General features: G+C 49.0%; 1 protein-coding gene across 4 annotated transcripts in view; it reads left to right on the top strand.

The window, feature by feature from the left end:
- htr4 (5-hydroxytryptamine receptor 4) overlaps positions 1 to 25,750 on the top strand; it is a 61,086-nt gene extending 35,336 nt beyond the window's left edge. For 3 of the 4 annotated variants that reach the window (XM_029165527.3, XM_029165528.3, XM_041072670.2), the window contains 4 exons: positions 1,128 to 1,328; positions 9,344 to 9,497; positions 10,559 to 11,148; positions 22,357 to 25,750. In XM_029165527.3, the coding sequence (XP_029021360.1) occupies positions 1,128 to 1,328; positions 9,344 to 9,497; positions 10,559 to 11,148; positions 22,357 to 22,438 (1,027 nt within the window). In that variant the 3' untranslated portion in view covers positions 22,439 to 25,750. Of the gene's footprint in view, positions 1 to 1,127; positions 1,329 to 9,343; positions 9,498 to 10,558; positions 11,149 to 14,130; positions 14,231 to 22,356 lie in introns of all 4 variants that reach the window. The other variant, XM_029165529.3, reaches the window with a different exon arrangement.
- The last annotated feature ends 445 nt before the right edge of the window (positions 25,751 to 26,195 follow it).

The following is a 26,195-nucleotide window of genomic DNA, read 5'->3' as shown; positions in this document are numbered from 1 at the left end:
TTTTAGACGCAGTGCTTCCAGGCTGCAGAGCATCGGTTGTGTGACCGACGGTCGTCTGCAGGGGTTCGTCTCTGAGTGAGAACGTTTATCACCCACACCGGCCTGATAAGGACACACACAGCGCCTGATATGCTCTAATGCGGAGGAGACCTGGCATCGTTTCCTCCTAATCTGACAATTACTCTGACTGATGAGTCGACGCCTCCACTAACTGACCGCTGCTCAGGACGAAACTCAAATAAGCCTTGATTTAGCAGAAGTGCGGTTTCTGTCACCGCGTGTCAGCAGCTCTGGTCTTTGTTGGAGCCTGAGCTGCTCAGGAGACGTGTGTGTGTGTGTGTGTGTGTGTGTGTGTGTGTGTGTGTGTGTGTGTGTGTGTGTGTGTGTGTGTGTGTGTCTGTCTGTCTGTCTGTCTCCCCTTCTCTCTCTCTCTCTCTCTCTCTCTCTCTCTCTCCCCCCCCCCCCCCCCCCCCCCCCCCCCCCTCTCCTCTTCTGAGCCCCCAGCGCTCCCATCTCTGCTCTATTCCCAGATGTTGCTCCAGGCAGAACCCCGGTTTTCCCAGCTTTCATGAACTGCTCTTTTTGCTGTGAAGTATATTTTTTCCTGGCTCCGTTTGTCTGCGGTAACAAACCTTCACCTGTGAAAGCTGTGCTGCTTAGATAAAGGAAAACACTTTCCCTGCTGGGGAGCGGATACAGATTGTGCAGCTGTTGGTCACACGGCTGCGTCTCTTTATAACGACCTGTTTTCTGTGGCTGTGGCGTCGCTCATAGATTAGATTCATAGATTGATTGATTGATCCTCGTTATCTCACCTTGGTCCTTCTCTTTAATGGAAGAGAAGATGCACGTTCGCTCTGAATCAGTCTTAGTGTGTCTGTTTTTTCCTGTTTCCTCATAAAATGAACTTTTACTTCCGAACTTCTTTGCCCTAAAAACAAAACTAAATCAACATTCTTGAGTGTATTGTTTGTTGTTTTGTTTGCGTCACTTATTTAGTTTTATTATTTCTCCATAAAACCACATTTGGAACTGATCCTGAATTTGCCGCCTTTCTGTGTTCATCACATTAATGAACTGCTTGTTATTGCTCATCTGTATAATTCAGGTCTGTGTTGATCCTTCAGGAAAATCAAGACCAACTACTTCATCGTTTCTCTGGCCTTCGCCGACTTGCTCGTCTCCGTGCTGGTGATGCCGTTCGGCGCCATCGAGCTCGTCCACCAGAACTGGATCTACGGCGAGACCTTCTGCCTGGTGCGGACGTCGCTGGACGTCCTGCTGACCACAGCGTCCATCCTGCACCTGTGCTGCATCGCCCTGGACAGGTGAGCCTGCGTGTGCTCTGATTCTGCATCTGCTTCTAGTAGGTGGAACTCGAGGAATGTGGGCCTCTGTCTGACTTTGTGATGGTTAGACTGGTTAGATGGTCAGAACATCTGCAGAGGTCACATCCATGGAGGCCTCACCTCACAACTCTCAGGACTTGAAGCATCTGCTGCTGACACTTTGCTGCCAAATTCCACAGCACCTTCAGGTTCTAGTGGAGCCTCGACGGGTCAGGACTGTTTCAGCAGCTGAAGGGGAACCGGCCGCTGCATTAGGCTGCTGAACATGTCTATTAGCTACTTTGTAGGATTCAAACTCTGTTTTTTAGGTGAGTCTAGGTGAGTCTCTGTGACTATATGTGATTCCAAGTAAATCTAGGTTAATTCAGGTGAGTTCAGGTGAGTCCTGACACACATGGGAATATTTGCTACATGGCTCAGTGTCAGTGACGTGGCTCCTGTGCTGTTGGTGACGTAGTGACTGAACATGATTTATGACGCTGACGTGGAGCTGATGGACGTCTAAGTTTGGAACTCACAGTTTGTCACAGCTTCATTCAGTTCAGTCCATGGACGCGTTGTCCTACGGTCAGAGAAAACAGGAAATATTAAAAAGTCGCCCACAAATTCTGCCTTTTCGTTTGTAAACAAAGTCTTAAAACAGATTTATGTGCGTGTTACGGTACAAACTTATTACCCTTATCTATCTCACCACCTCATAAAACTGATACCGGAGTCTGTGAAACGTGTTGTGCGGGTGATGTTATCTGATTTAAGCCACGTCCTTCCTTGGGACGGCTCACGTATTAACTCCAACGAGCCGACGTCCAGACCGATAGCGTGGATTTGGGGAGGAGGTGAATAAATTAGTTTTATTGCTTCTGCAGCCTGATAGAATCGGTTTCAACAGCGCCGGAACAAAAAGCACACAGTGACAAACTTCACTGCAGCAGAATCATAGAAGTTAACTGAGGCTCCCTGGAAAATGTTATTTCCTTTGGTTTGACAGGTTAAATGTGTGTTTGATCTGGTAATCAGGTGACGGACAGGTGTGTGAAGATGATTAGCAATAAATTAGGAACAACATGCTGCAGCGTTTTATTAGCTGTTTAGTTTGTGGAAAGACTCTGAACACGTACAGCTAAAAATGAAAATAACAACGGCAGGCGACAAAGCATTAAATGAAGAGTTTTTACCTTGATTGTTAAGTATGATTCAGAAACAAGAAGCCTTTTAAAGCAAAACTGACATTTACTGTTAAAGTGAAGAGAAAATCCTCTCTCTCTTCCTTGCTCTTTGTACCCGTGCCCCTCTCTCCCTCCCAACCAGGATATGGTTACCTTTGGGCCTCAGTTTCCTTTGGGTCTGCAGTCATTTGGACTGAACAGAGCCACTGACACTGGACTCGCTACCTGGCAGCACGGGACGCATTGTCTCTGCTCGCATAGTGGAAATTTGATAAACTGGATTTTTATCAGCGTTTTGGCATCTTCTGCTTTTCCTCTGAATCTTCAGAGTTTCACACATCAGTGCAGCAAAAGCAAACGGCTGCAGCAGTTGCTGGTTTGTGTAAGTGGCCGTCTGTGGAGGCAGGAAGACTGACTCACAATCACACTATAGAATCTAGCAGATGAGCGCGGACTGAACGTGAGGCCACAGGTGAAGCAGTTTGTTCTGGTTAAATCAAAGGAGCGATGAGTGAATGTGCACCAGTGTTTGTGGGGTCGGCGCTGCAGCACAGGTGTGACCAGGGCTTTAAAATAAAGGCGCTGGGACAGATGATGCTAATTAACATCATGTGTTTTTCCTCCTGGGAGTGGAAGCAGAAGCATTGGCCACAGCTTGTGTGATTTGTGTGAGCTCCATCTCACTGTATGTACTTTATGTACAGTAGAGAAACCCTAACGAGGCCACAAACACAAGGACACGTTCCACATTGGACCAATGACAGACGCAGCAGTCAGTCACTGCACAGACAACCTCCGTCCCCACTTTACAGTGTGTTGAAGGAACCAGCTGCCTCTGCTGCTGCATCCTCCTCCAGTCAGGTCCAGTCTGGGTGTTTCTCCTGTCAACATATACAGTCATGTGAAAATAAATTCCAAACACGCAGTCAAGGGTTCTTAATCAGAACAGAAATCACAGCCATCGCCATAATTGCATGGACGGTTAACCAGAGCAGCAGCGTCCGCGTCGCCGCCGCCTGAATCAGGCTTTCACTTTACGTTGTGAAGTAGCTCGAGGAGCATTGAGCTGTAATTACAGGTTGTCAGGTCATGAGAGGATCCCATTATGTGTGGGGTTGTAGTAGAAGTGACATGAAGACTCCACAGCTTTAAAGCACAGACGAGTCTGAGAATTAATGAAAGTGTCGCTCAGCTGCAGCAGACGAAGGAGACTCTGATTCTGATGAACTGCTTGTTGATTGTTGGTGTGTTCAGCAGGGTATCCCAGCATGCACTGCTCCACAACAGGCACCGAGCAGACTTACTGCCAGTCTCACTTTATGGCCATAACTCTGAACCGTATTTGCTTTGTTTCCATCCAAAATTTGCCGGTCCCAGCAAAACCTCCAAAACCTGAGACGCAACTCTGCCCCGAGGAGTCGGTCGGGGCCCAACACTAATTAGATCCACTGAGCAGTCTCCTGGATCAGCAAGGTTAAGCGCCTCTGGTAATAAGGGCACCTTGACTGTGCCTTGCTCTCCAGCACGTCGGAGGTTTGGGCTCAGCATCATCCTGATCTCTGTCTTTGTGAAGAGTCTGTGGAAGCTGCTGCAATCGTTCATTTCTTATTGCTTATTGTCACTGAGGGGAATTTCTTCCTCGTCAGCTGTGCATAGAGTAAACGTTGGAGGCTATCGGTGCCACGTACGAACTGTAAGCTGTCATTCAGATCAGTTCACTGTATTTGCTTCTTCTGTTTTGATAGAGGCCGTTCCCCTGTCACAGATTCCTCTGCCTCAGTTTTAATACCTGTTAGTAGCTGAGCTTCTATGAAAGGAAGGGAGGACATATTGAACGGAGGATTCCCTGCATCATTGATTTTAAACCCTCTCGACGGCCATTAGCGAAACAAAGAATCAACACTGTGTCAATATGCGGTTAGACAATGTTTTAATCTTCATGGTGGAGTCGCTTCGAAGCGTAGCGGAGCTCAGTCAAGCTTTCAGAGTATGAGGCGAGAGGAAGAGCTGAGAGGAGCACGTGGTCAGATCCAGCTGCAGTGTGCGCCAGTTTACAGTCACTGTGTTAGCTATTGTTCACCCAGTCTTACAATGTGTCTGGCCTGCAGCTGATTTACAGTGATACAAATACACTTCTACTGAATTGAATGGAAGGAGATTGCAACAGATTTAACGATGTGTAAACTGAATTCATAACAGCTGCAGCAGTAAATCATTCAGGAACATTCACCTGCACAGAAAAAGCAGAATCACAGCAGGAAGCGACTTTTGAACCAAAACCATTCAGAACCTAAAATCACAAACATTTGCATCTCGTCCTTAATTGCATGAAAACACTGTCAACTTCAGCTTCGATGTTTTTATTTTTCACTTCAGTCAAACTGAATTGAACACGTAGAAACTATTTTCGCTGGCGGTAATGACAGAGCATCACAGAAACAGCATGATTCTGACATCAGCGGAGGAAAAATATGTCTGACAGCTTGTGCTCGCTTCCCAGCGCCGCTCGTGGTTGTGGCGCTGGCAGCCGCCGCTTTCCATCAGAGGCAACGGCAGAATTTTAATCATTTCTATTTTCCGTTAAGAGAAATTCAGCCAGAGATTCGGTGTCTGCCAAGACGATCCTCGTTAAGACACATTGCTTCATTTCTAAATCTTCCGCCTCAGCGTATTTGTTTTTTCAGTATCACAGCTTGTTGGCTGCATTTTGGCACAATGGCGTGAAAATAATGATAGCATCCCTGTTAATAACTTTGTAGGGGAAGCGACGCATCCAGATCCACAGGGAGAGATTCAGCAGCTTCGTTAATGACTGAGTAACTTTCACACAATTAAAGTTTTTTCTTATTCTGACTGTGATTATTAATTTGTCCCTCTATTACTTTCTTTGTTCTGCTGTTTCCATTAAACGCTGTTGTGGCGTTGCTCCAGCTGTTTTCTGTGGACGCTGGATTCCTTTTTTAAAGCACCCTCAGTCTGGTGCCGCTCCAACCTGTGTGTTTATGGCGCAACACGCTGTGACCATGGATCTAATAGAATCGCAGTCTGTGTCAGACCGTACAAAGCAATTTGAGACATGTCAGGCGGCGCAGTAAGTCAATAATGAAGTGAACCTCTGCAGAGTACATAGAAACAAGTCTGAAAGCAGAGACATGTCATTTACAGCACTCACATCATTCATCTCTGACATTCTGGAAATGCTGGGAAATAATAACGCAGCTTCGGCTTCGCTGCCGACACTTCCATGCATCAAATGAACAGATTTGTGTGTGTGAATTATTGTTGTGCTTTGATTGCCTGGTGCCAGAGGAGTCGGTGGATGCTAATATCTCTGGTGCCGCGGTGAGTGCTGGCGCAGATACACTCCAGCCTTTCCACTTAGTGTCGGCGTGTTGATCTTCTTCTCAGCGCGACTGTTCTGTAGCCTCTGCTCTTTCAGCTCGCAGCAGCTCCGACGTCACTGCGGCTGCCGGAACAAACACAAACAGGAAAAGTTCTTGAAAGCAACTTGAAAGGCTTGTTGGGCACATTGTTTCAGGGGAAGAAAGGCCAAACATCTGGCGCCTCCAGCTTTGGGAGAAAAACACAAAACTGTGTATGTGACACACAACGAGGGAAGAAGGGAAACGGAGGAGAAAACACGGAGGAAAGACGAACAGCTGCAGGATAGAGGTCCTCATTCACGCTGGAGGATGCTCCAGAGCTGAATGCAAGTGAATGCACCGCACAGAGAATGCTGCTGGATGACACTGAGACACAGAAATATACAGATAGATACGCAGGAGATGAGGCTGCCGCAGCCTCTTGTGTGGTATTTGGAACCACTCCACAGATTGATCATTACTGTGGTTGTCGTCAGAGCAAATATTTATACTGCGTTTTGTTCTGGAGTTCATCACATCAGGGGACGATGAGTTAACGACAGAGATGCTGGATTGGAGAGGTTCCTAATAAAGTGGACACTTGGTGGTAGATGAAACCAGCCCAGACTCTGCTTTGAAGGCAAACGCTGCGTCTCCAGCCTCCAGACACTCGGGTGCATTTTCACTGGGGACGTGTGATGTGCAGCGAAGGCTGGAACCCAGTGATTCTGCCGTCGAGGAGCGAGGTCGTCACGTCACGGGTGAAAATGAAGCTGTGCCCAAAAGACTGTTCTCTGCTAAATCATCAGCTCAAGAGGTAAACACATCACAGCAAGCTGCAGAAAAGGACCAGTGTGGGCTGAGTGATTGTGAAAAGGCAAAGCAATCACCTAACCCACGGAAACACAGCGCTCCCACTTAAAGGATAATGTGATCTCGCTCTCGCTCCTGCTGTTTGTGACGTCGCTGTCAGACGCTGAAGAGCTGCTTTATCTCACGACGCACGGTTTGAAAAGCTGTCAATAAAATTCATTCCCCGAGGAAGAAGCCGATCCAGGGCTGAAGACGCGTCAGCAGATCAAACACTGAGGTTGACATCTGTAATTGTTGGGCGTGAGAGCGTCAGCGGCGTGTTAATCCGCTTCCTCCCGTCATCGGCCGCGTGCGTCGCACTTTATCTTTTATCAGCGGATCAGACGGAGCCACACACGCTTGTTTTGTGTGCGTAGAGACGTGGACAAGGCGCAGGTCATGTTGAGCCGGAGACACTGGGGGTCGGGCCACACAGTCCTCCACATCCACACTTAAAGAATCAATCTGCAACCTTTCAACACAACTATTTCGGGACTCAGACTAGAAAAGAGTCTCTTGACCTTTGTTAATGTCACGGCCGACGCGGAGCTCACGCTGCATCTGCAGCCGCGCTTTGAAATGCTATGCGCTGCAAATAGGCAACGAGCTGGGACGGTGTCCACGGTGACAGATGAGCGGCTAAATGGATGGCGCTTTGATGAAGCTGCAGCCGAGCAGCGTTCAGTCAAACACCTGAGGACGAGCGGTGGAACGGGAGTGAACGCGGTGTCACAGTTAAGAACATTCAGGAGCAGAACGGCTGAAGCTCCGTCACTGATCCTTAGAACGGCTCCGTGGCTGCGGAGCTGTGATTCCTGCAGCTCCTGTACAGTAGGTAATGCCGTGTGCCCTTTAGAGCAGCGAAGGTGTGTCACAAGCTGGACGCAGCTCCTCACACACAGAAAAAACACACGCAACCATGAGGCATCGGTGCATGAATGAAAACTGGTCAAATATCCACATGAAGTCAACTCGATCACACACGAGCACAGAGTGTTATCACTGCAGCTTCACTGAATGACTAACTGCACTTATGGCAATAAATACAAATAAGCATGAAGCCCCCCACACACACACACACACACACACACACACACACACACAATGGTAAACACAGGGTTGGAGGGGAACATGGTTTTCAGAGGCTCTGTTGGTTTCATCTGTTTTATCACAATGAAACAGGTCTGAACTGTGGCAACACACAGACACACAGCTCACACATCCTTGTTCTTATGTTAAAGTGAGGACCTCCATTTAGAGGACCTTACCATCCTCCTAACCACCACCCCTAAAGACAGACGTCTGACCTTTGCTCTAATCCGAACCAAAACCCAGTTCTAGGTTCAGCCTTAAAATCACAACAAACAGGCCTTCAAAGTTGTGGGGCCCCACTTTGCTAGAAAAACAAGTTTTAGGGCCCCACTTTGACGTAACTGCAAGGACACACACACACACGCACTGTAACAAAGGCAGCATCTGTTTAATACGGGGGTTAATTGCTCTTTCTCTTGTTTTTCCTCTTTCCTCTGATTCTCATCGCTTCCTTCCTCGCTTTCTCTCTTCCTGCCGTCGTCGCTTTCACTGCTGCCGTTCTTCTTTCAGCGCTTCCTCGCCGTGCGCTCATTCACAGCCTTTCTCCATCATCTGTGTGAATGTGCTCAGCGCCGCGTCGTCTCGGTGATGTCGCTGCGTGACAGCAGGCTGGGAGCTGCTGCTGCAGCGTCTGATATCAGACAAACAGTCAGATGATAATGTTAAAATGCCAACGTGTGCTTGTGACCGAGTTATGAAACACGCCGTCATCTGTTTCAGGGTTTTCAAGGCGCAGTGACTCTGTGGTACCAAGTACCAAATGAGGTCGAACTCATTTGTTCGAAAAGACGAGTTCAGCAACAGAAGGAGGCCTGTGAATAACAGATACACGAGGCAACAATGAGTAAAGCAAGAAAGACGCTGAGAGCGAAGAGAAACGAGCTCCGAAAAAGGATAAAAGCATTTGAAATGAATTCAAAATTCTAAACGAGCGTTCACTGACCTGCTGATGTGATGGACCTTCAGCTCTGGCTCAGTCGCTGCTGTATTTCTACCCAATAAAAGACTTTATTATAGTTTTTCAGAAGTAAAGTATATTTGTAACGATAACAGGTGCAACTGTGAACTTCAGATTATGCACCAAATCCATTGGGAGCCACATTTGCTTCTGTCCCGGTCCAGGCTGGTGTCTCTGACCTTTTCACACTATAACCCTGGCTCCGTCCTCCTGGATGAGAGCAGCTCTGTTACATGGAGCGTCGCAGCTCATCTTCTGCAGGACTAATAACCACGGAGGACAAGTGATGGGCCGCTGCAGTTCATAAGCACTTCCTGTCTCGGGGCAACTGTCATTTTAGCGGGTAACAGTGATAAGAAGAGGAAATGAGGCTGTTGACACAGGGTCTTATTGGAGAAGAGCAGGATGCACAGGAGGTGGAGGAAAAGTTAGTTCAAAACAGCTAAAGTAGAAATAAAAGAGTGAATGAAGCGATGAGGAGAAAATGAGGGAGTCAGTGATTGTTTCACTTTGTGTTTGTGCCCTTTTCCTGGTCTGATGCGTCCTCTCCTCGCGGTTCTGCAGGTACTACGCTATCTGCTGCCAGCCCCTGGTCTACCGGAATAAGATGACTCCAATGCGAGTGGCGCTGATGATCGGTGGCTGCTGGGTCATTCCCACCTTCATCTCCTTCCTGCCCATCATGCAGGGCTGGAACAGCATCGGCATCGACGACCTGGTGAGTGATTAAAAACACCGGAGGCCCAAAGCGTTCATCTCCACAGGAAGTGCAGGCTGATGATGGTAACCTACCGCTGTTACCTGAAATGGACTCGCTGGAAGTGGAGAAGACACAAATAAGACAAAAGGCGGAACAAAACATGTTTTACACAAACATTAAAAACCGTTAGCGGCCGCAAGAAACTGAGACGAATCACAGTCTGCAGAAGCATCCTTTACAGGAAGGAAGGAATGCTTGGTGTGTTGCTATGGAAACCGCATCAACATGTCAGACAAGGAGACAAATGTATGAGACCGATGACACCACACACTCAGGCTGTCTGTTTCACTGAGCCATTTGTTCTTATGGGAGAGAACGGAAAAGATGCAAATCAGAGGGAGGGCCTCGGTTCAGGCACATTAATCAGCTGCACCTCAGGTATTTACGGCCATTTTGGGAAAGTTAATAAGTAAAGTGGGTGTTCAGCAGCAGGACTAGACAGATGATGGGGGGAGGCTCCCCAGCCGCCATTAACCTGTCTGCAAACCCAGCGTCAGCACACAGTGGGTCCAATTAAAGCCCTTTATTCCCAGTCACACAGCACCACCAGAACCTGGACCGCTCCGGGTTCTGACTGCGGCGCCGTGAACGCTGCGGCTCGGCCACAGCAAGGCTTTATGTTACAGCTGGACATTAAGACGCTTCAGACCATGGAGCAGCAGCTGGTTCAGATCCCTGCAGATGGTTCATTTCTACTGACAGGGACCATGTTATAAATATAAGACAAAGTAACAAACAGCTGGAGTTCAGTGTTGAGCTGAAAGACGTGGCCCCGTGTCCGTTCATAGGAACCGCGGGGGAGCGCGGTCCTCACGCAGCGCTGCGCATTGATCTCTGTATTATTCATCTGGGCTGTAGGTTCCCTCAGAGATCAGATGGTCCAGGATGGAACCTGCCTGTGGTTGATGGTGACGTGTGTGAGTGGAGCGTGGCTGTTGTAGTGGCTCGTTGTGAAGTCTGCAGCCTGTCTTACTCCAGCAGCTTCGTCTTTTCACACATGCTGTGTGTTGTTCCGGCAGATCGAGCAGCGGCGCCACAGCGAGAACAACTCCACGTCCTGCGTGTTCATGGTCAACAAGCCGTACGCCCTCACCTGCTCCGTGGTGGCCTTCTACATCCCGCTGCTCCTCATGGTGCTGGCCTACCAGAGGATCTACGTCACGGCGCGCGCCCACGCGCTGCAGATCAGCATGCTGCAGCGCGCCGGGGGGGCGGGGAGCGGCGCCGCGGGGCCGTCCGGCGCCGGGGACTCGGACTCGGCCGACCACCAGCGCAACCACCGCATGAGGACGGAGACCAAGGCGGCCAAGACGCTGTGCATCATCATGGGCTGCTTCTGCCTGTGCTGGGCGCCGTTCTTCGTCACCAACGTGGTGGACCCCTTCATCAGCTACACGGTGCCTGAGCAGCTGTGGTCGGCCTGCCTGTGGCTGGGCTACATCAACTCCATGCTGAACCCCATCCTCTACGCCTTCCTCAACAAGTCCTTCCGCCGTGCCTTCCTCATCATCCTGTGCTGCGGGAGGAAGCGCTACCGCAGGCCCTCCATCCTCGGCTCGGGCGCTCCGTGCACGGCCACGCAGATCAACGGCTCCACGCACGTTCTCAAGTAAGTTCCTCCGGGCGCGGTTCCGGTCCGTTCAGGGCTTTGTCTGCAGCTGGAGCGCATTCTGCACGACCAATGAGCGTGTTCAGTCCAGCACAGAAGCTTCCATCATGACGCTGCAGCAGGTTTCCGCTCTGACGTGTCTGTGAGTGGCCCATATGGAAGCAGTGCGTGGCTCCTGCTGAGGCCTAATGACACTTATTCACACAGGAAACGAGCACCTGTGATCTGGTTCAGCAGATGGGTTTTAGTGAATGTGGCAGCTTTGCTTTAGTGGAAACACTCCGTCGTGGCAGCGCAGACGACTGCAGGCTCCTAAACGTGAGCTGGACTTTATTTGTGCTGTTCTCTGGGTCAGACTGTGACACAGGGTTTGGATGGATTCTGTTAGAGTTAAACTGCAGAAACGCATCCTTAGTTTTAGCCGTAGCTGTAATTAGATGAGTTCTACTGCATTCATCAAAAACAGTCTCTTTGCAAAATGACCTGAAATCTTTCTCACGTCCTGCTGAGGTTTTATACGACACCGTGGCCGAAGCCTGAGATGTGGTCAAGGGAAGCAGCAGAGAGCCCCGCTCTGGTCTTAGCTTTTAAATAGCAGAGGTACGAGTGCTGGGGTCCGCGGGGGTCCGATGAGGTCCGCGGGGGTCCGCGTGTGACAGGCGTCTGCAGCTACGTCACAGCCGACGCCAGCGTCACTCAGCTGCTGCGTCTCGGCTCCAGGCATCGATCCTTGATGACGTTTGCTCTGTTTGCAGCGATTAAAGTTTTCTTCTTCTTTGACCTTTTGTGGCCTCGGTTTGAGAACTAATCATAGGATGGAGAAAGGTGCTGACCTTTATTATTAGAGGTGGTTCCTTCTTAAACTCCAAGTCTTTGGAGGAGAGTGTGTAGTTCAGGCTCCTAACAGGTGGGTCCTGCTGTGGGCAATTAACCGAGTACTAAGATTTGTGGCCTGAGAAGCAGCAAGTGTTTGTCTTTTAAAAGTGTAGGACGCAGCCGTTTGGTCCAGGCGCAGGTTGGATGTGATGTATCAGCCTTTTAACACTGGCCGAGCAGAGCATGACACAACGCTGCTCTCTCCCAAGGCATATTAACACAGTCCATTATGCCCAGCTCTAAGCCTGCTCACTGTTTACAGTCTCACTGGAGCCAAAGATCTGAAGCTGGCAGCTGAAAAGCAGCGTGAGCCGAGAAAATGAGTAACGAGGAGAGGAGGAGAGGACAGAGGAGGGGGGAGGGAGGGGGGAGGAAAGGCTGACGAGGAGAGAGAGAAGAAAGTAGTGGAAGGGACGAGCAAAGGAGACAAAGTCAGGAGGTGAAAATAAAGATTAATGATGGTGAAGGTTCCGAGAGGAGAATGAGAAGGAGACCAGACGATCCATAAAACACAGAGGTGGTAAAAAACACACAGCATCGAAGGGTCGGACTCAAACATCACCAGCCTCAAACCGCCGCTATCGCTCGTACGACCCCATCAACTGGCTGAGGCAGGAAACGGACGCCGTGGGTGTTGATTGACAGCTGAGAGCCGGCGTTGCCAGGAGACCCCCTCTTACCTCCTGCCGTGCGCTGCTAATTGGAAAAGCTCCGTCTGCAGAGCCACAGCGTCCAGTGCAGTTTAAGGGACTTTCTGCTCAGAGATGAACTGTTTTTGACAGAAATCCAAGTCATTCAGAGCCACATGCAGCTGGTGCAGATGTGACGAGCATCAGTGTAAAGCAGTGATGATTGTTACAACCTTTGAACAGGTCCGTGCCAGCAGGTTTAACACTACACAATGCTGAGCTGAAGCCCTGGAGCAACGTTGGCCATCGGGCGGGTTGATGATGGAGTTGTCTGTCTTTTAGCCAGACGTCATTATAGCGTCACACGAATATAAACGCTCTGGATCTCAGCGTGATCGGGTTTTCACAGGCAGAACAAACAGGAGCCTCATCTCATTCCTCATCGCTCCAGTTGAGAACGTTACCTTTGGCTGGAAACATACAGACGCTACTCAGCGTCCTGCTGCTCTGAGAGCAGCCACATCCATATCCACGCACGGACGTGTGTGTGTGTGTGTGTGTGTGTGTGTGTGTGTGTGTGTGTGTGTGTGTGTGTGTGTGTGTGTGTGTGTGTGTGTGTGTGTGTGTGTGTGTTTGTGTGTGTGTGTGTTTGTGTGCGTGCGTTCGTGTGTGTGCGCGCGTGTGCGCATGCGTGTGTGTGTGTTGGGGTCTGAGAGATCAAAGAGACTAAACACTAACAGGAAGCAACGCCGCTATGATTCTGTCACAGCTCTCAACAAACGGCGCTAACGCTAACGCTGTGCACGTGCTCACTGCTCGTTTCTTTTGGAGGAATGTGACCCAGTGTGGACTCGGATGCTGTGCAGATTTGAGTCCAGATGTGTAGAACCTAGTGGACTGGAACCCAGCCGTGACTTCAACTTAATGTAAGAGGACGTTTTCACCCAACGCTGGACGCAGATGACGTCGGTCCTGTTTGTCCTGCTGTCGGTCGGGATCAAACATGTCGCTCATGTCTTCACTGATCGTCATGATGCTTGTTCCTCAACGCTCGGCACTTCCAGCCACGTTGACGGTGCCTCATGGCTCTGAAGGATGTCGTCTCAGACAGAACATCGTCTGACGGGTTGTCTGGTGTGAACTAACCTTGTTTTTCCTTTTCTCTCTCCTTCCCTCCTTCCCTCCTTCCTTCCTTCCTTGCTTCCTTCTTTGTTTTGTCACATTCCTGAACTTTTGCTTCTTTTTCCTCCTTTTCTTCAACTTTTATTTTTCCATTTGTTCTGGTTTGATTTCCTTCCGTCTATCCTTTTTATTTTTAATTATACTTCTGTCACTTTTTCTTTCACCTGTTTTGATTCCTCTGTGTTTTATTTGTATTTTTCTTCTCCACGCTCCTCCTCTTCTCCTCATTTAACCCCTCATCCGTCTGCTCCTTCTCTGCTCCTCGCTTTGTTCCTCCTTCTTCCCTTCTCTCCAGCGGCTGCTCCTCTGCCTCCAAGCTGCTGCTCTGGTTCTGCAACACCAGGCCAGTGCCTGTCTAAGCGCTGTATGTCTAGGGCATCTCATGGCTCTATCAAGTGAGTCTGCTGCCACATACACACACATGCAGACAGGACAATGCCTCCTTCACTCAGACGCTGCAAACGTCCCAACTAGAAAATGTTTAAGTTGAATAAACATGGGAAAATGTGTTCTTCTAAATGTGTGTGAGAAAGAAGATGAACATTACACTCAATTAGTCGTGTGTGTGAAGAGCAAGTTATCCAGCTGTTTTACAGCTTCATATGGACCTGTTAGTTCTAATAGCAGCAGCTTTAAAGAAGGGAGGCAAGAAAAAGGAAAATATAGCAGTAATCAGTTTTATTACATATCAGAGACATTCATGATGAATGTTGGACAAACAAAGTTCTGACATCTTCGTGTTTCACTTCAGGCAGAAGCAGGACATTCAAATCTGAGCTTGCTCTTGTTTTTCTAATCTCCTTTTCCAAACCGAAGCGTTTACATTTTCCAGAAAGTTTCGAAAACAATTCACACAAATTAATGGAGCGTGAAACACGGGCTCCGTTTTAAATTGATCAGATTTATCTCCGATGTGGCTTTGACGGCGCTTAACATTAACACTCAGCGTAACGACTGCAGGGCTGCATTGTTGTTACAGGGCTGTTACTGAAATGACTCCTGTTCAGTGTGTGAGCTCGTTACCAGCTAATTAAAATGAGATCAGAAGGAAGGAAGGAAGGAAGGAAGGAAGGAAGGAAGGAAGGAAGGAAGGAAGGAAGGAAGGAAGGAAGGAAGGAAGGAAGGAAGGAAGGACCTACTAAAGACTGTTGATGGTTCGCCGCCGCGTGTCCGCTGTGATGCTGCAGCACAGACGCTGCTCGGCCTCTTTGGCAGCAGGAGCGTGTTTCTGGAGCCAGATGGAGAATCGGCTTTTTGCTTTGCCTCCGTCGTCCGCTCACGTCCTCTCTCTGCTGCTCTCTGGTCCACTTGTTGCTGCTGGCAGCTAACGCTGATCTAATTACGCTGCTCCTCTTCTCTGTTTGCTTCCCAGAGGCGTTATTACGCTGCAGACGCACAGATGTGCAGGAAGCCAACACATATGCTGCGTTTACATTCAAAGGCAGCTTCACAGCTCAGCTGCAAATCAATGGGTGAATGTAAACGCTGAGGTTGTAAATGTTTGATGTAAACTCAGATAAAAGCACACTTCACCTCACACCAACCTGTAATTCCATTAATGAGCGCGCTGATGCTAACCTGGGCTTCTACCTGTCACTGGGGCCTTTTCCATGTGGAGCAGAAGTCGCGTAATCAGTGCACGTGGAACATTTAACAGCTCGGACGCCTCACTGTGTTGCAGATTGCAGCGCCATTTTCAGAGCTATAAGTGTGAAAGAAGTCATAGCTCTTTAAATGGTACTGCAGTATGTACTCAAATATCCAGCAGCGCCCCCTGGAGAACGCAGCCTGAGCCTCTGCTCCCCCGTCCTCCCAGTGCCGCTCAATGGGAACGTTGGGCTCTGTCTTCAGACCTTCACGTCCTGAATGAATGTTGCAGTATCATGTCAGAACCTTTGTCAAATGCTATTAGTTGTGTCGAAACGAAGGAGGCGAGGTCTTTGTGGGCAAACGCTGGGTCGGCTTTGGTTTGGAAGCAGATGCTGTGATCGGTGTCCTGCTCTGTGTGAACGTACCTGCCTGTTTGCTTTCTGGCATTTTTGAGTGCAGCCGCGGTCGAGTGGATGGATTGGTGCCGTGTTTGGCCGAGCGGTCGCAGTGCGCTGCGTCCTGGAGGACGTGTTCCCATCAGGCATGTTACAGCTAAACAGAGTGATTGTGCTCTGTTTTTCATTTTCGCTGACCTCAAAGGCTGAATGTTGATGCGTTTTAGCTCAGTGAAGGACGCGCTGCAGGATTCTGGTCCCGAGGCCTAAAACCAATTACCTCGATCAGGTGTGTTCAGTAACGAGGCGGGAGATAACAGGACACCTGTGGGTTCATCTCTCAGAGACCGGTTCCATATGTGCTAATTACTGTAGCTTATAGATAACTATGTTTAAACCATGGTTGAACCGACTGCAGTAGAAGTAAAAAGCTGAAGAACTGGTGGAGGCAGACGGACGCTGGGTTCTGCTCCACTGTGTCCTGGTGCTGCTCCGTGGATTCGCTGGGTTTCTGTAAAACTATTGAGGTCTTAAGCCTTGAACGCGACCTTGACACACTGTCTGTTTACTGAAAACGGATCCAGAAATAAACCCGATGGAACGTCACATTTGCAAACGATAAAATTCTGCATCATTTTAACACAATTTCATGGAAGCGAGCGCTGACGTCCGGCAGCAGACTGCGCAGCCTGTGTGGCAGAAGCCTGAGCCTTCCAACATGGCAGCAGGTTCAAACGCGGCTCAGCTTTGTGCAGAAAAGGTTGCAGCAACGCACAAGGAAACAAACGAGCCCTCAATCAGTGACCACATGAAAGTGGTCAGGAAGGATTTCTGCTTCCTAATTGAATTGACTGGCTGTGTGGGCTGCTGCCTCGCTAACACACACGAACGCAGACACACACACAGACACACACACACGCGCGCACACACACACACACGCATGCACACACACGCACACACACACACCTACTCACACCACACACCCGACACACACAGCATCACACACCACCTTTCACCGCCGCACACCTCACTCATACACACCCCACCACACACCCACAACAACGCACAGCGTCCAACACACACACACACACACACGAACGCAGACACACACACAGACACACACGCACGCACACACACGCACACATACACACGCACACACGAACGCAGACACACACACACAGACACAGACACACACACACACACACGCACTGTGTGAAGATGAAAGACTGCAGTTACCATAAACATACACGCGTTTGGCTCCATCTGCAGATATACACACAAACACACAGGCACCGTAAACAACAAACTATCACATCTGCTACTTCCACACGTAGAAGCCTCATCACGGCTCAAATGTGCTGCTTCCCCAACATCCATGAATGACATACTGTTCACTAATTACTGCCCTAATTACCACTGGGTTTGTTATAGCAATGCAGTCTGGGTAATGATGCCACGTGGCTGAACCCATCATCATTCAGTCTTTTCCATTGGAGCCAGAGCAAAAAGTCAGCAGGGACGACAGCATGCTGATATTACTCTGTTTATTTCTTTCTTTCCAAGTGTCGTATAAAAGTGATGGTATTGACCCTGGTCTCATAGGGCTTGGTACTGCAAGAGTGTAATTTTCCTCCCTTGCAGTTAGAGCAGGAAATGGTCCGATCCACATTCCTCCTTACTTACTGCTACAGCCTCCTAGTCAGAGACCCCAGCATCTCCCAGTGTCACCCTAGCATCTCTCAGCATCACCCCAGTATCACCCCAGCATCTCCCAGTATCCCCCCAGCATCGCCCAGCATCTCCCAGTATCACCCCAGCATCACCCAGCATCACCCAGCATCTTCCAATATCACTCCAGCATCTCCCAGCATCTCCCAGCATCACCCCAGTATCACCCCAGCATCTCCCAGTGTCACCCCAGCATCTCCCAGTGTCACCCTAGCATCTCCCAGTGTCACCCCAGCATCTCCCAGTGTCACCCTAGCATCTCCCAGCATCACCCCAGTATCACCCTAGCATTACCCAGCATCACCCCATTATCACCCCAGTTTCATGCCAGTATCACCCCAGCATCCTACCTCAGGGGGGTTGTGATGCTGGACAACTCTGTGGTGTTTACAGTCAGGGTTCGGGGTTACGGTGCAGGCTCTGTATTGACCTTTGAGTTTGTTTGTTTGTGAACAGGCACCAGTGACTTGTCTTCACTGTCTCGGCTCAAACACAACAAGCTTAAAGCATAAGAACTGAAGACAAATAGTTTGTTGAGTCGCTGGATAATCCCTGCACCGCTTTCAGCCTCCACAGTTAGCGTTTGCTCCGTTGCCACGGCGATGCACCCACATGTTGGTGTTTACTGGGCGATCATCTCCATGACAACGGAGGGGATTCAATCTGCTGATTCCACCCTGTGGCACCGTAACAAGTCCCAAACAATCCCAGAACTTCAGATTACGTGGTCTTGACAACTACTACTGTATTGTAATGTTGTTTTTGCACGTATAGTAAGATACATTTTCTGCTTTTGGACCTTTTTGAGCCGTAGGTCAGGAATCGGGTCGTGGAGCACCAGCCTCCCCCACGTCTCACTCCTGGGCTCCAGAACTGTCTGGATGAGACCTCGTCTGTCTCTGGGTCTTGAATGCATCAAACGCACAGCTGATGATTCGGACACTGGAGGCGTCCTCTGGATGTTCTGCCCTTGGCTCGATCTGCCTGCGTGTGTATCACGTGGAATATGGAGCAGAACCTGATAGAACCAGGTTTCTTTTATCAGTGAAGGAGGATCTCATTTCCCCGGACAACTAAACCAAGATGAAATAATGACCATCCAACGCAGTGATGTGAAAACGGAGGCGCTTCATTCCAATCACGTACTTTTCCTTTTAGGGAGAAACGTTGAGTCGCGTTAGCGCTGACCCGCAGTGCTTTGGACACAGCTCCAACAACTCACCTCAACGTTGTGAGATTACAGATATTTAGTATTTTAGCTGTGATGCAGATTTTGTTGGCTGTGAAGCTGTGAAGGTTTGTGAGTGTTGCTGATGATGCTCGGAGCCGATCTCCAGGGGCAGAGACGCCACGGTGTAATGAACTGATAAATAAGAGGATGTAGCTGCAGCTCACGCCAACGGCAGGCGTGTTCATGAGCAGCCCAAAATTAAAAATAAGTAATAATAATTATAATGACAGAAACCACGTGGGAGGTTATTTCTCATCATTTACGCTCCGCTGTGTCCGACGCACTCACACATTTAACCCAGTTGTGCAGCTACACAAACACCGCAGCCACACATTCCCTCATTCCAGTCATGTAACCACTTAACTGAGGAATGAGGCTTTACAGGCGTCACTCATCCAGAAGTAATCAAACATTTCATCTAAGCAGCAGCAGCAGCAGCAGCAGGAGGAGGAGGAGGATGATCCCGGTTCTGAACACACACAAACATGAACCGCTGCCCTTTTACACTACACTAGGACTCGTGACACAGGCTGATTAAGGCCCGGTCGCTCATGAATAATGCACTTCTTCTTGTTGGTACTGTATATTTTGGGTCAGCCGGGTCAGGCAGAACCAAAGTGAGATGCCGAGCCTCGCGCTGCGCTCCGGTATTCATCACTTTAAAAACGAAGCAGCCTGGATTTGAACAATTGAGAGCAGATGTGACCATAAAGTTCTTATCGTTCGCTTTTCAATAAACCGTGCAAAGCAGAGATGCTTTGATAGAAGGTAGAATGTGGGGATTCCTTTTAAAGCCCGCTGGGGTGGAGGAAACACGGGGGCAAAGGTCAAACAGAGGGGCGGTAATGAGCCGGCGCTCCTGTGTGGCGCTCGGTCAGGACAAAGGAACGGGAATCATGAAATGAGCTTGAGACCCCCCCATCGCTGCCTCTCAAACCAAGCCTGAAATTGCAGATGCTATCATCACGCTGTCAGCGTGGAGAGAAGCGGGTGTTTGTTTGCGGGCCCGGCTCGGCCCGCTGGGGTCAGACAGGTTCTGCAGCAGCTCCTGGGCTCACGGTGCTGAGGATGAGCTCCGGTCGTTCTCTCAGCGCGTGTTCATTGTGCTCATCCTGGGAAACAGACGTGTCCGTGACTCTCAGACTCCCCCCGTCCCACCCGGTCCTCCCCCACCTCCATCTCTGGGAGCGCTAATGAAACGCTCCCTCGCTGTGGACTCAGGCTCGGCTGCATTCCTTCAGTTTGCGCTGTTTGCGCGGTGCAGATTGGGTTCCTCTGACCCTGGTGGAGCAGGACAGGAAGAAAAAGCAGCTTCTTTTTCCTTGGAGGTGATGTCATACATCAGGAGTTCAGCACTTTGCCTTCGCCATTCGTTTTGCGGCTTCATTTTCACTCCCTCGCTAAACTTTTTCTCTCAGGTCCAAAGGTTACAAACATTAGATCTGTTTGTATTAAATCACGTCCTGTCTCAAACATTCCTGCGTGTTCCCGTAATGGAGGTGACGGCACCTGTAATTTGTTTTACAGTAAGAGTCGTGATGCTCCTGCTCACGGGCACATTTAGTTTTTTCTGAAGGTCGGAGCGGGTCGAACGTTGAGGGTTCCTTTATTGGTGCTGAGCTCCAAGGAAAACTCCCTCACGGGTGTTGCTTTGAATAATTTTTGCATAAAAGTCTCTGTTCGGTTTTTTTTCGTCAGGTCAATGCTGTGTAATGTCTTTTTTATTCAAATTCTCAGTCGCTTGTATTCATCTCATATTTATCAGCCTTCGTTCTGTGCGTCTGAACCCAAACCCCCTCCTTCATCTGCATCGCAGCCGACTGAGCCTCCGCTGCCTTGTCTTACGAGTGGAAACTGAAAAAAGGGGAGGAAGTGGGACTGGATTCATTTATGCAAATGGAAATGTATGTAATGTATTAATGGAAAAGACAGAACTCGTCCAAATTCGTTGGATTTTGGATGAAAACGGACTTTCATCCAGACGGTCTCGCTGCTCCAGGAGCCACAGCTCAGTCCACTTAGTGAAGGGCGCCTCGTTAGCATGAAGCTCGGCCGCGTCGCTGCCCAGAACACGTCCGACTGTTTAGTCTGCTTTGATCCCAGGCTTGTGCCCTTCTCTCTTTCTCTGTGGTCCCGGCCTCATTAAACAAATCTCCGTCCTGCCTCGCGGCCCGCGGGTCGGCCTGTTGGCTCAGCTGTGTACAAACAAAACCACCAGTAAACACAGGATGGAAACAGCTCCGACGGCTTCATTTGATCCACATACAAACACAGCTCTCAGATTCTTGTGTTGACGGTGGTTCTGGTTCTGGAGTCTGCTGGTTTTCGTGCTGGAGGTTGTGCAGCGCGACGGCCGGCGTGTGCGTTCACTCATTCACTTGGCTGCGTTTCTGAGGCCAACGAAACATCACTATTGGCTCAGCTGCGTTTCTCCACCAACAAAACCTGTGCGTCTCTGGGAGACTTTGAGTTTAATGGAGAATGCATTTTTCATGATCCTCTCCATTGTTGTTGGTCCAAATGTATAAAGACAGACGCTGTTGCCGGTATTTTAATTATGGGAACGTGCTAAATGATGTTTTTCCACAATCGGGTGTAGAATCTTCTGTTCTTCTTCTTCGCCTGTTTTTTTAAACTCAGCCTGACGCTTTTTGACGTGACGGCTGCTGCGGAGGAAGCCTGTAAAATGTCAGCTCCTCATGGATCCTGCACTGTTTTATCTGAAGCTGTCCTGGCCACAAACATGCACCTAATCCTTGGCTGTATCTGACAACAATAAGCCGCTTACAGCACAAGGAGCTGCTATGCTTCTTGATGTGGCTCCATATTTAATAGTGCTTCTCGTGCCAGGTCCTATTTGATGCTCTGTCACACAGCCTGACAGATGGGGGCGTCATTTAAAGCATCATCAGCCGTCACCATTAAAGTCTAAAGATTAATGCAGCACAACTGCGTCCCGGACGTACGTGGACTCGCCGTGTGTGACTGGGACCTGCTGCAGGTCTAATGGCGCCCACGCTCCGCTCCCAGCGCCGCGCTGAGGCCAGCTCTGGGTTCCAGCTCTGGGTTCCAGCTCTGGGTTCCAGCTCTGGGTTCCAGCTCTGGGTTCCAGCTCTGGGTTCCAGCTCTGGGTTCCAGCTGCAATGTGGCAGCAATCTGAGGTTCCGCTCCGCAGGAACAGCCCTGCTGCTAAACGTTGGCGGCTGTCTGGACGGTGGATTTCACGGGCAGTTTGGCAGCAGGATGTGTCTGGTCAGGGTGTTTGTGTAAACAGCCCCTAATGGTTTTGGGCTGCGGTGAGGCCTTTGTGGTGCACGTGTGCACCAACGCGTCCATGCAGAATGTGCACGTGTGTGATGCTGCATCACGACGCCTGCAGCGGCTGTGGTGACGCTGAGCAGGAGGTGGACGCTTGCAGCCGCTCCGCTGGTGCTGACTGACAGCATGTATGTTATGATGTAGCTGTTGGATCCTTTATCGCGGTGTAGAGGTGCATCTAATGGTGACTCAGCGTTTTTCCTGGTGACACAGCAGCGGCGTCTCACATGTGTAACTCACGCTTGTGTCTCTGTCTCAGGTATTCTGTCCTTCACAACGGTAACCACACAGAGCAGGAGAAGACGTCTCTGCACGCTGAGTCCCACGAGTCCTGTTTGTGACCATCTTCCACAGCCGTGGTTCTACATGGTTCTACAGAAGCGGTCCGTGGGCCTCGCAGCCGGAGCTGAGATCCAACGCAGCTGCTGTGAAACGCAGGCGGCTGCGAGCGAGTGACGTTCCAGGGTGCGTCTGAGCGAAGGTCAGCTGATGCTGAGGAGCAGGAGGCTGAAGAAAGCGCTCCCGTCACATCCACACGCACCCGATCCGCCGCCCCTGGTTCTGAGGAGACCTGGTGGCTTCAGTGGAGCTGAAGCCAATGTGATAAAGGACCGTGTTGGACAAAACGTTGCCAAAGCCGATATACAAACATACAGTGGGAATATTTCTGATGAAACATGAGGCTCCTTGTTGTTGTTCTGCTAAAACCCCAATATTAGGTCGCTAACAGTGTTATTCAAGCAGGCTGAGTTCAGAACAATAGTGAATTTGGTAAACATCCCATAATAAAACATCCAGCGTTTTAGCCCATTTTAGCCTTAAGTCAAACCAGAACCTGTTCGTCCCCCTGGTGGTGTTACATCCTTGAGCATCGACAGGCGCTAACGCGTTTGTGATGCTGCACGTGCAGCGGGTGGAGGCTGCGGTTCGAGGCTCACACTCCGGTTCATCACCTCACAGCTCTGTGTCGCATTCAGACACGAAGGAGCCCGAGCTGCTCCAGGACTTCACAGGGTCTGCTGTGTGTGTGTGTGTGTGTGTGTGTGTGTGTGTGTGTGTGTGTGTGTGTGTGTGTGTGTGTGTGTGTGTGTGTGTGTGTGTGTGTGCGTGCGTGCGTGCGTGCGTGCGTGCGTGCGTGCGTGCGTGCGTGCGTGCGTGTGAATGACACTTTTCCTGTGGTTCTGCTCCAGATCAGCCTCCTCGTTTCCTCGTGCTACATCATTAATGACGGACTATTAATTAAACAGTAGACTTTGAGCTGTGGGGACGAGTCAGTAGATGCTCGTCGCTGTTGCACATGCAGCTCCTGAAAAAGTTTGAACTTTCTCCAAAATCAGCTGTTTGGAGAATCAAGTTCTTTCATCGTAGACCCACTTTTGCTCCTCATTTCATCCTGTAAGACCCACTGGCCACAGTTGACACGGGACTAATGTGGCTGTAAAGCAGATTCACCCTCTGGTGAATGGTTTGTTTATCCTTTGAACGTGCAGGTTTTAAGCTCAACTTTAATATTTATACAACTATAAAATTATTTTTTCATAACTCTAATCTTCTAAAGGATCAGACGACTCCTTAAAATTTAGAATCGGGGAAAACATTTCTAGTGTACGTCTTTTCATTTATCAGTCAAGCACCTGCTATAGTTGAAGCACAGAAGAGGTGAACTGACACGCGAGCGCTCAAACACTGGCTCAACGTGGGGCAGTGGAGCTAATTACAGATGCTCACAGAGATGAAGCCGTGGCCCAGTTCAGGGAATCACAGTTTACATGAAATATCCTGAAACATCACCAATGACAGCAGCTGTCATGTTTCTGCAGATGCATAAATATGAGTGTCACGAGGTACATTTTTCCAGGAGCGCGAAGGAGTGGAACCAGTGCTTCTGCTGCAGAGTCCAAGATTAGAGATAAGAGGAGATCATTAATACACCAGAAATTGCTCCTCATTGTTTGGACCTGACTTCATAATAATAATAATAATAATAATGATTGAACTTCATTGATCCCACATTGGGTGAACTATTCTCTGCACTTGGACCCCTCCCCTGGGGAGCAGTGGAGCTGCTGCTGCTGTGATCTGAGCGGTGATTCACTGTGACTCTGGCTTCTTTGCAGCGTGATCCAGTTGTCTGTCGTCCATCTGTCGTCCCACTGCACTAAACTCCTTCGGACCTTCGTGTGGAAACGTCAAACTTTAAACCAAGTTTGAAACAAACCAAGCTTCTTTCCTACAGTGGTTGATTTTAAGAATCATCATGTGATGAAGCTCGTGCAGGTTTCTCTCCTATGGACGATCTCAGTGGTGTCTTTAAAGCCACATCCTTCAGGCCTCAGAGTTTGAACGTTTGCTGGAGGAGACGGCGTCTGTGCTGCTAAATGTCAGGCTGTTTTTGACTTTCTATGTTCTGCTGTTTCCTGTTCAATACCATCGACTGTCTGCAGCTTTGTCCGTCTGTTCCTGTGTGAGCGTGTGTGGAGCTGAGCTCAGTTTAGTATCGCATCCTTCAGAACAGGGAACCAACACGTCTTTGCTATAAGGGGGAACATAGACACATAAATCTAAGGTCAAATGGGCCAAATTATTGCCGTTTCCTCGTCCTGATGAACTCGGAGTGTGACGTTTGCTGCAGATAAGAGGCTCAGCCTTTAACGCTCAGACTCAGTCACAGTGAATGTTTTTTTGAGCCGACATTTTTCTTATCATAAAAGAGGCACAAAGGCCAATTTCTACATCTTCCAGCCTGAAAACATGTGAATGCAGGGTCCTGGCTTTAGAAATAAAGAAGGTTAAAATGAATAAATAACAGAATGATCCAAAGCCAAAAGAGGGAGCTGGTGGTTGTTTTCACCTCTTATGTTGTTAACCAAATTCAAATCAAAGAACAAACGGGTGAAGTTTCCCCCGTAAAAACAGCTGGATGTGCGTCGGACTTGGATCCAGGAAGCGGCTACAGTATGTTCGTCCTCTGTTAACTCATCTCCTCCAGGTGACGTGATGATTGCTGAGGCTTATCGTCTTCATGAATCGGGGGAAGATAATTAGGGTTTCATTTAAGTCCATTAGGAATCCATTCATTTTCTTTTCACCTTCAGCAGAATTTGTAGCCTCTAAAACATCCGACCACAACCTGCTGTCACTGTCAGTGTCGTTGGCTGCTTCATTTTCAGCTTCCTTCGTTGCTGGATAATATTCCTCATGTTATAGGTAATATTTAATAGTCAGTTCTCCGCACAGCCTTTTTGCAATTAATTAGCGAAATAAAAATATGCTTTGTCATATTTCAAGCCTCATACCTGCCTTAACAAATACCCGCTGTCTGATATAATGATTCAAAGTATTCTGACTTCCTGAGTTTTAATCCACGTCACTCCTTCTGCTCTGTATCTCTTCCATCTGAACAAAACCAATATCCATTTACATTCACAGCTTTTAGCATGAATGTGTAAATAAAGAAAAAAGGTCCCACAAGGAGACAATACGCGACTTTTATAAAACTCTTCAGTATTTATTTTGACAGAACAAAATGGATATTTTCATGTATTAAGAACATCAAGGCTTCTCTTTCAGGGAGCTGAAATGTGTATGACTTTTTCTGTTGCTATGTGACAGTTCTGATAAAGGCTAATTAAAGATTAAAGCGATGTTGATAATCCTGGTGTTGACTGTTTTTGTGACTTCGATTACAGCCGGATGGGAGACAGATAAAGCGGCGCGACGCTCAAATGATTCCCTCGCTCGTTCTCTCCTTCCTCCTCTGTGTGCGAAGCGCTGACAAGTTGACAACTCATAAAGATTAAGGCTGGATGAAAAACGATAACGGACATGAAGAGCAGCTTCTTAGCAGAGATACTAAGGATGGATGTGAGGAGTGTTACATGCATCTCTGCTTTGTCAGGGTGAGAGGTCGCCCCCCCCCCCCCCCGGTTTCACCGCTCAGCCTGGGATGATGGGAATCTTGTGCACTATGTTAACTCAGTCTTAACTACATCCACTGCCTGCGACACTCCATCTGACCCTACAGGCGGCTTCTGACAGTGAGGCTCAGTCAAATGAAAGTTCATGAAAGTTAGAAAACCGAAATGTGTTGCAGACAGA

The sequence above is a fragment of the Betta splendens genome, chromosome 10 (assembly GCF_900634795.4).
Source record: "Betta splendens chromosome 10, fBetSpl5.4, whole genome shotgun sequence".
NCBI classification, from domain to species: domain Eukaryota; kingdom Metazoa; phylum Chordata; class Actinopteri; order Anabantiformes; family Osphronemidae; genus Betta; species Betta splendens.
The sequence above is the reverse complement of the archived record's forward strand: the minus strand, read 5'-3'. Positions and strand labels throughout refer to the sequence as shown.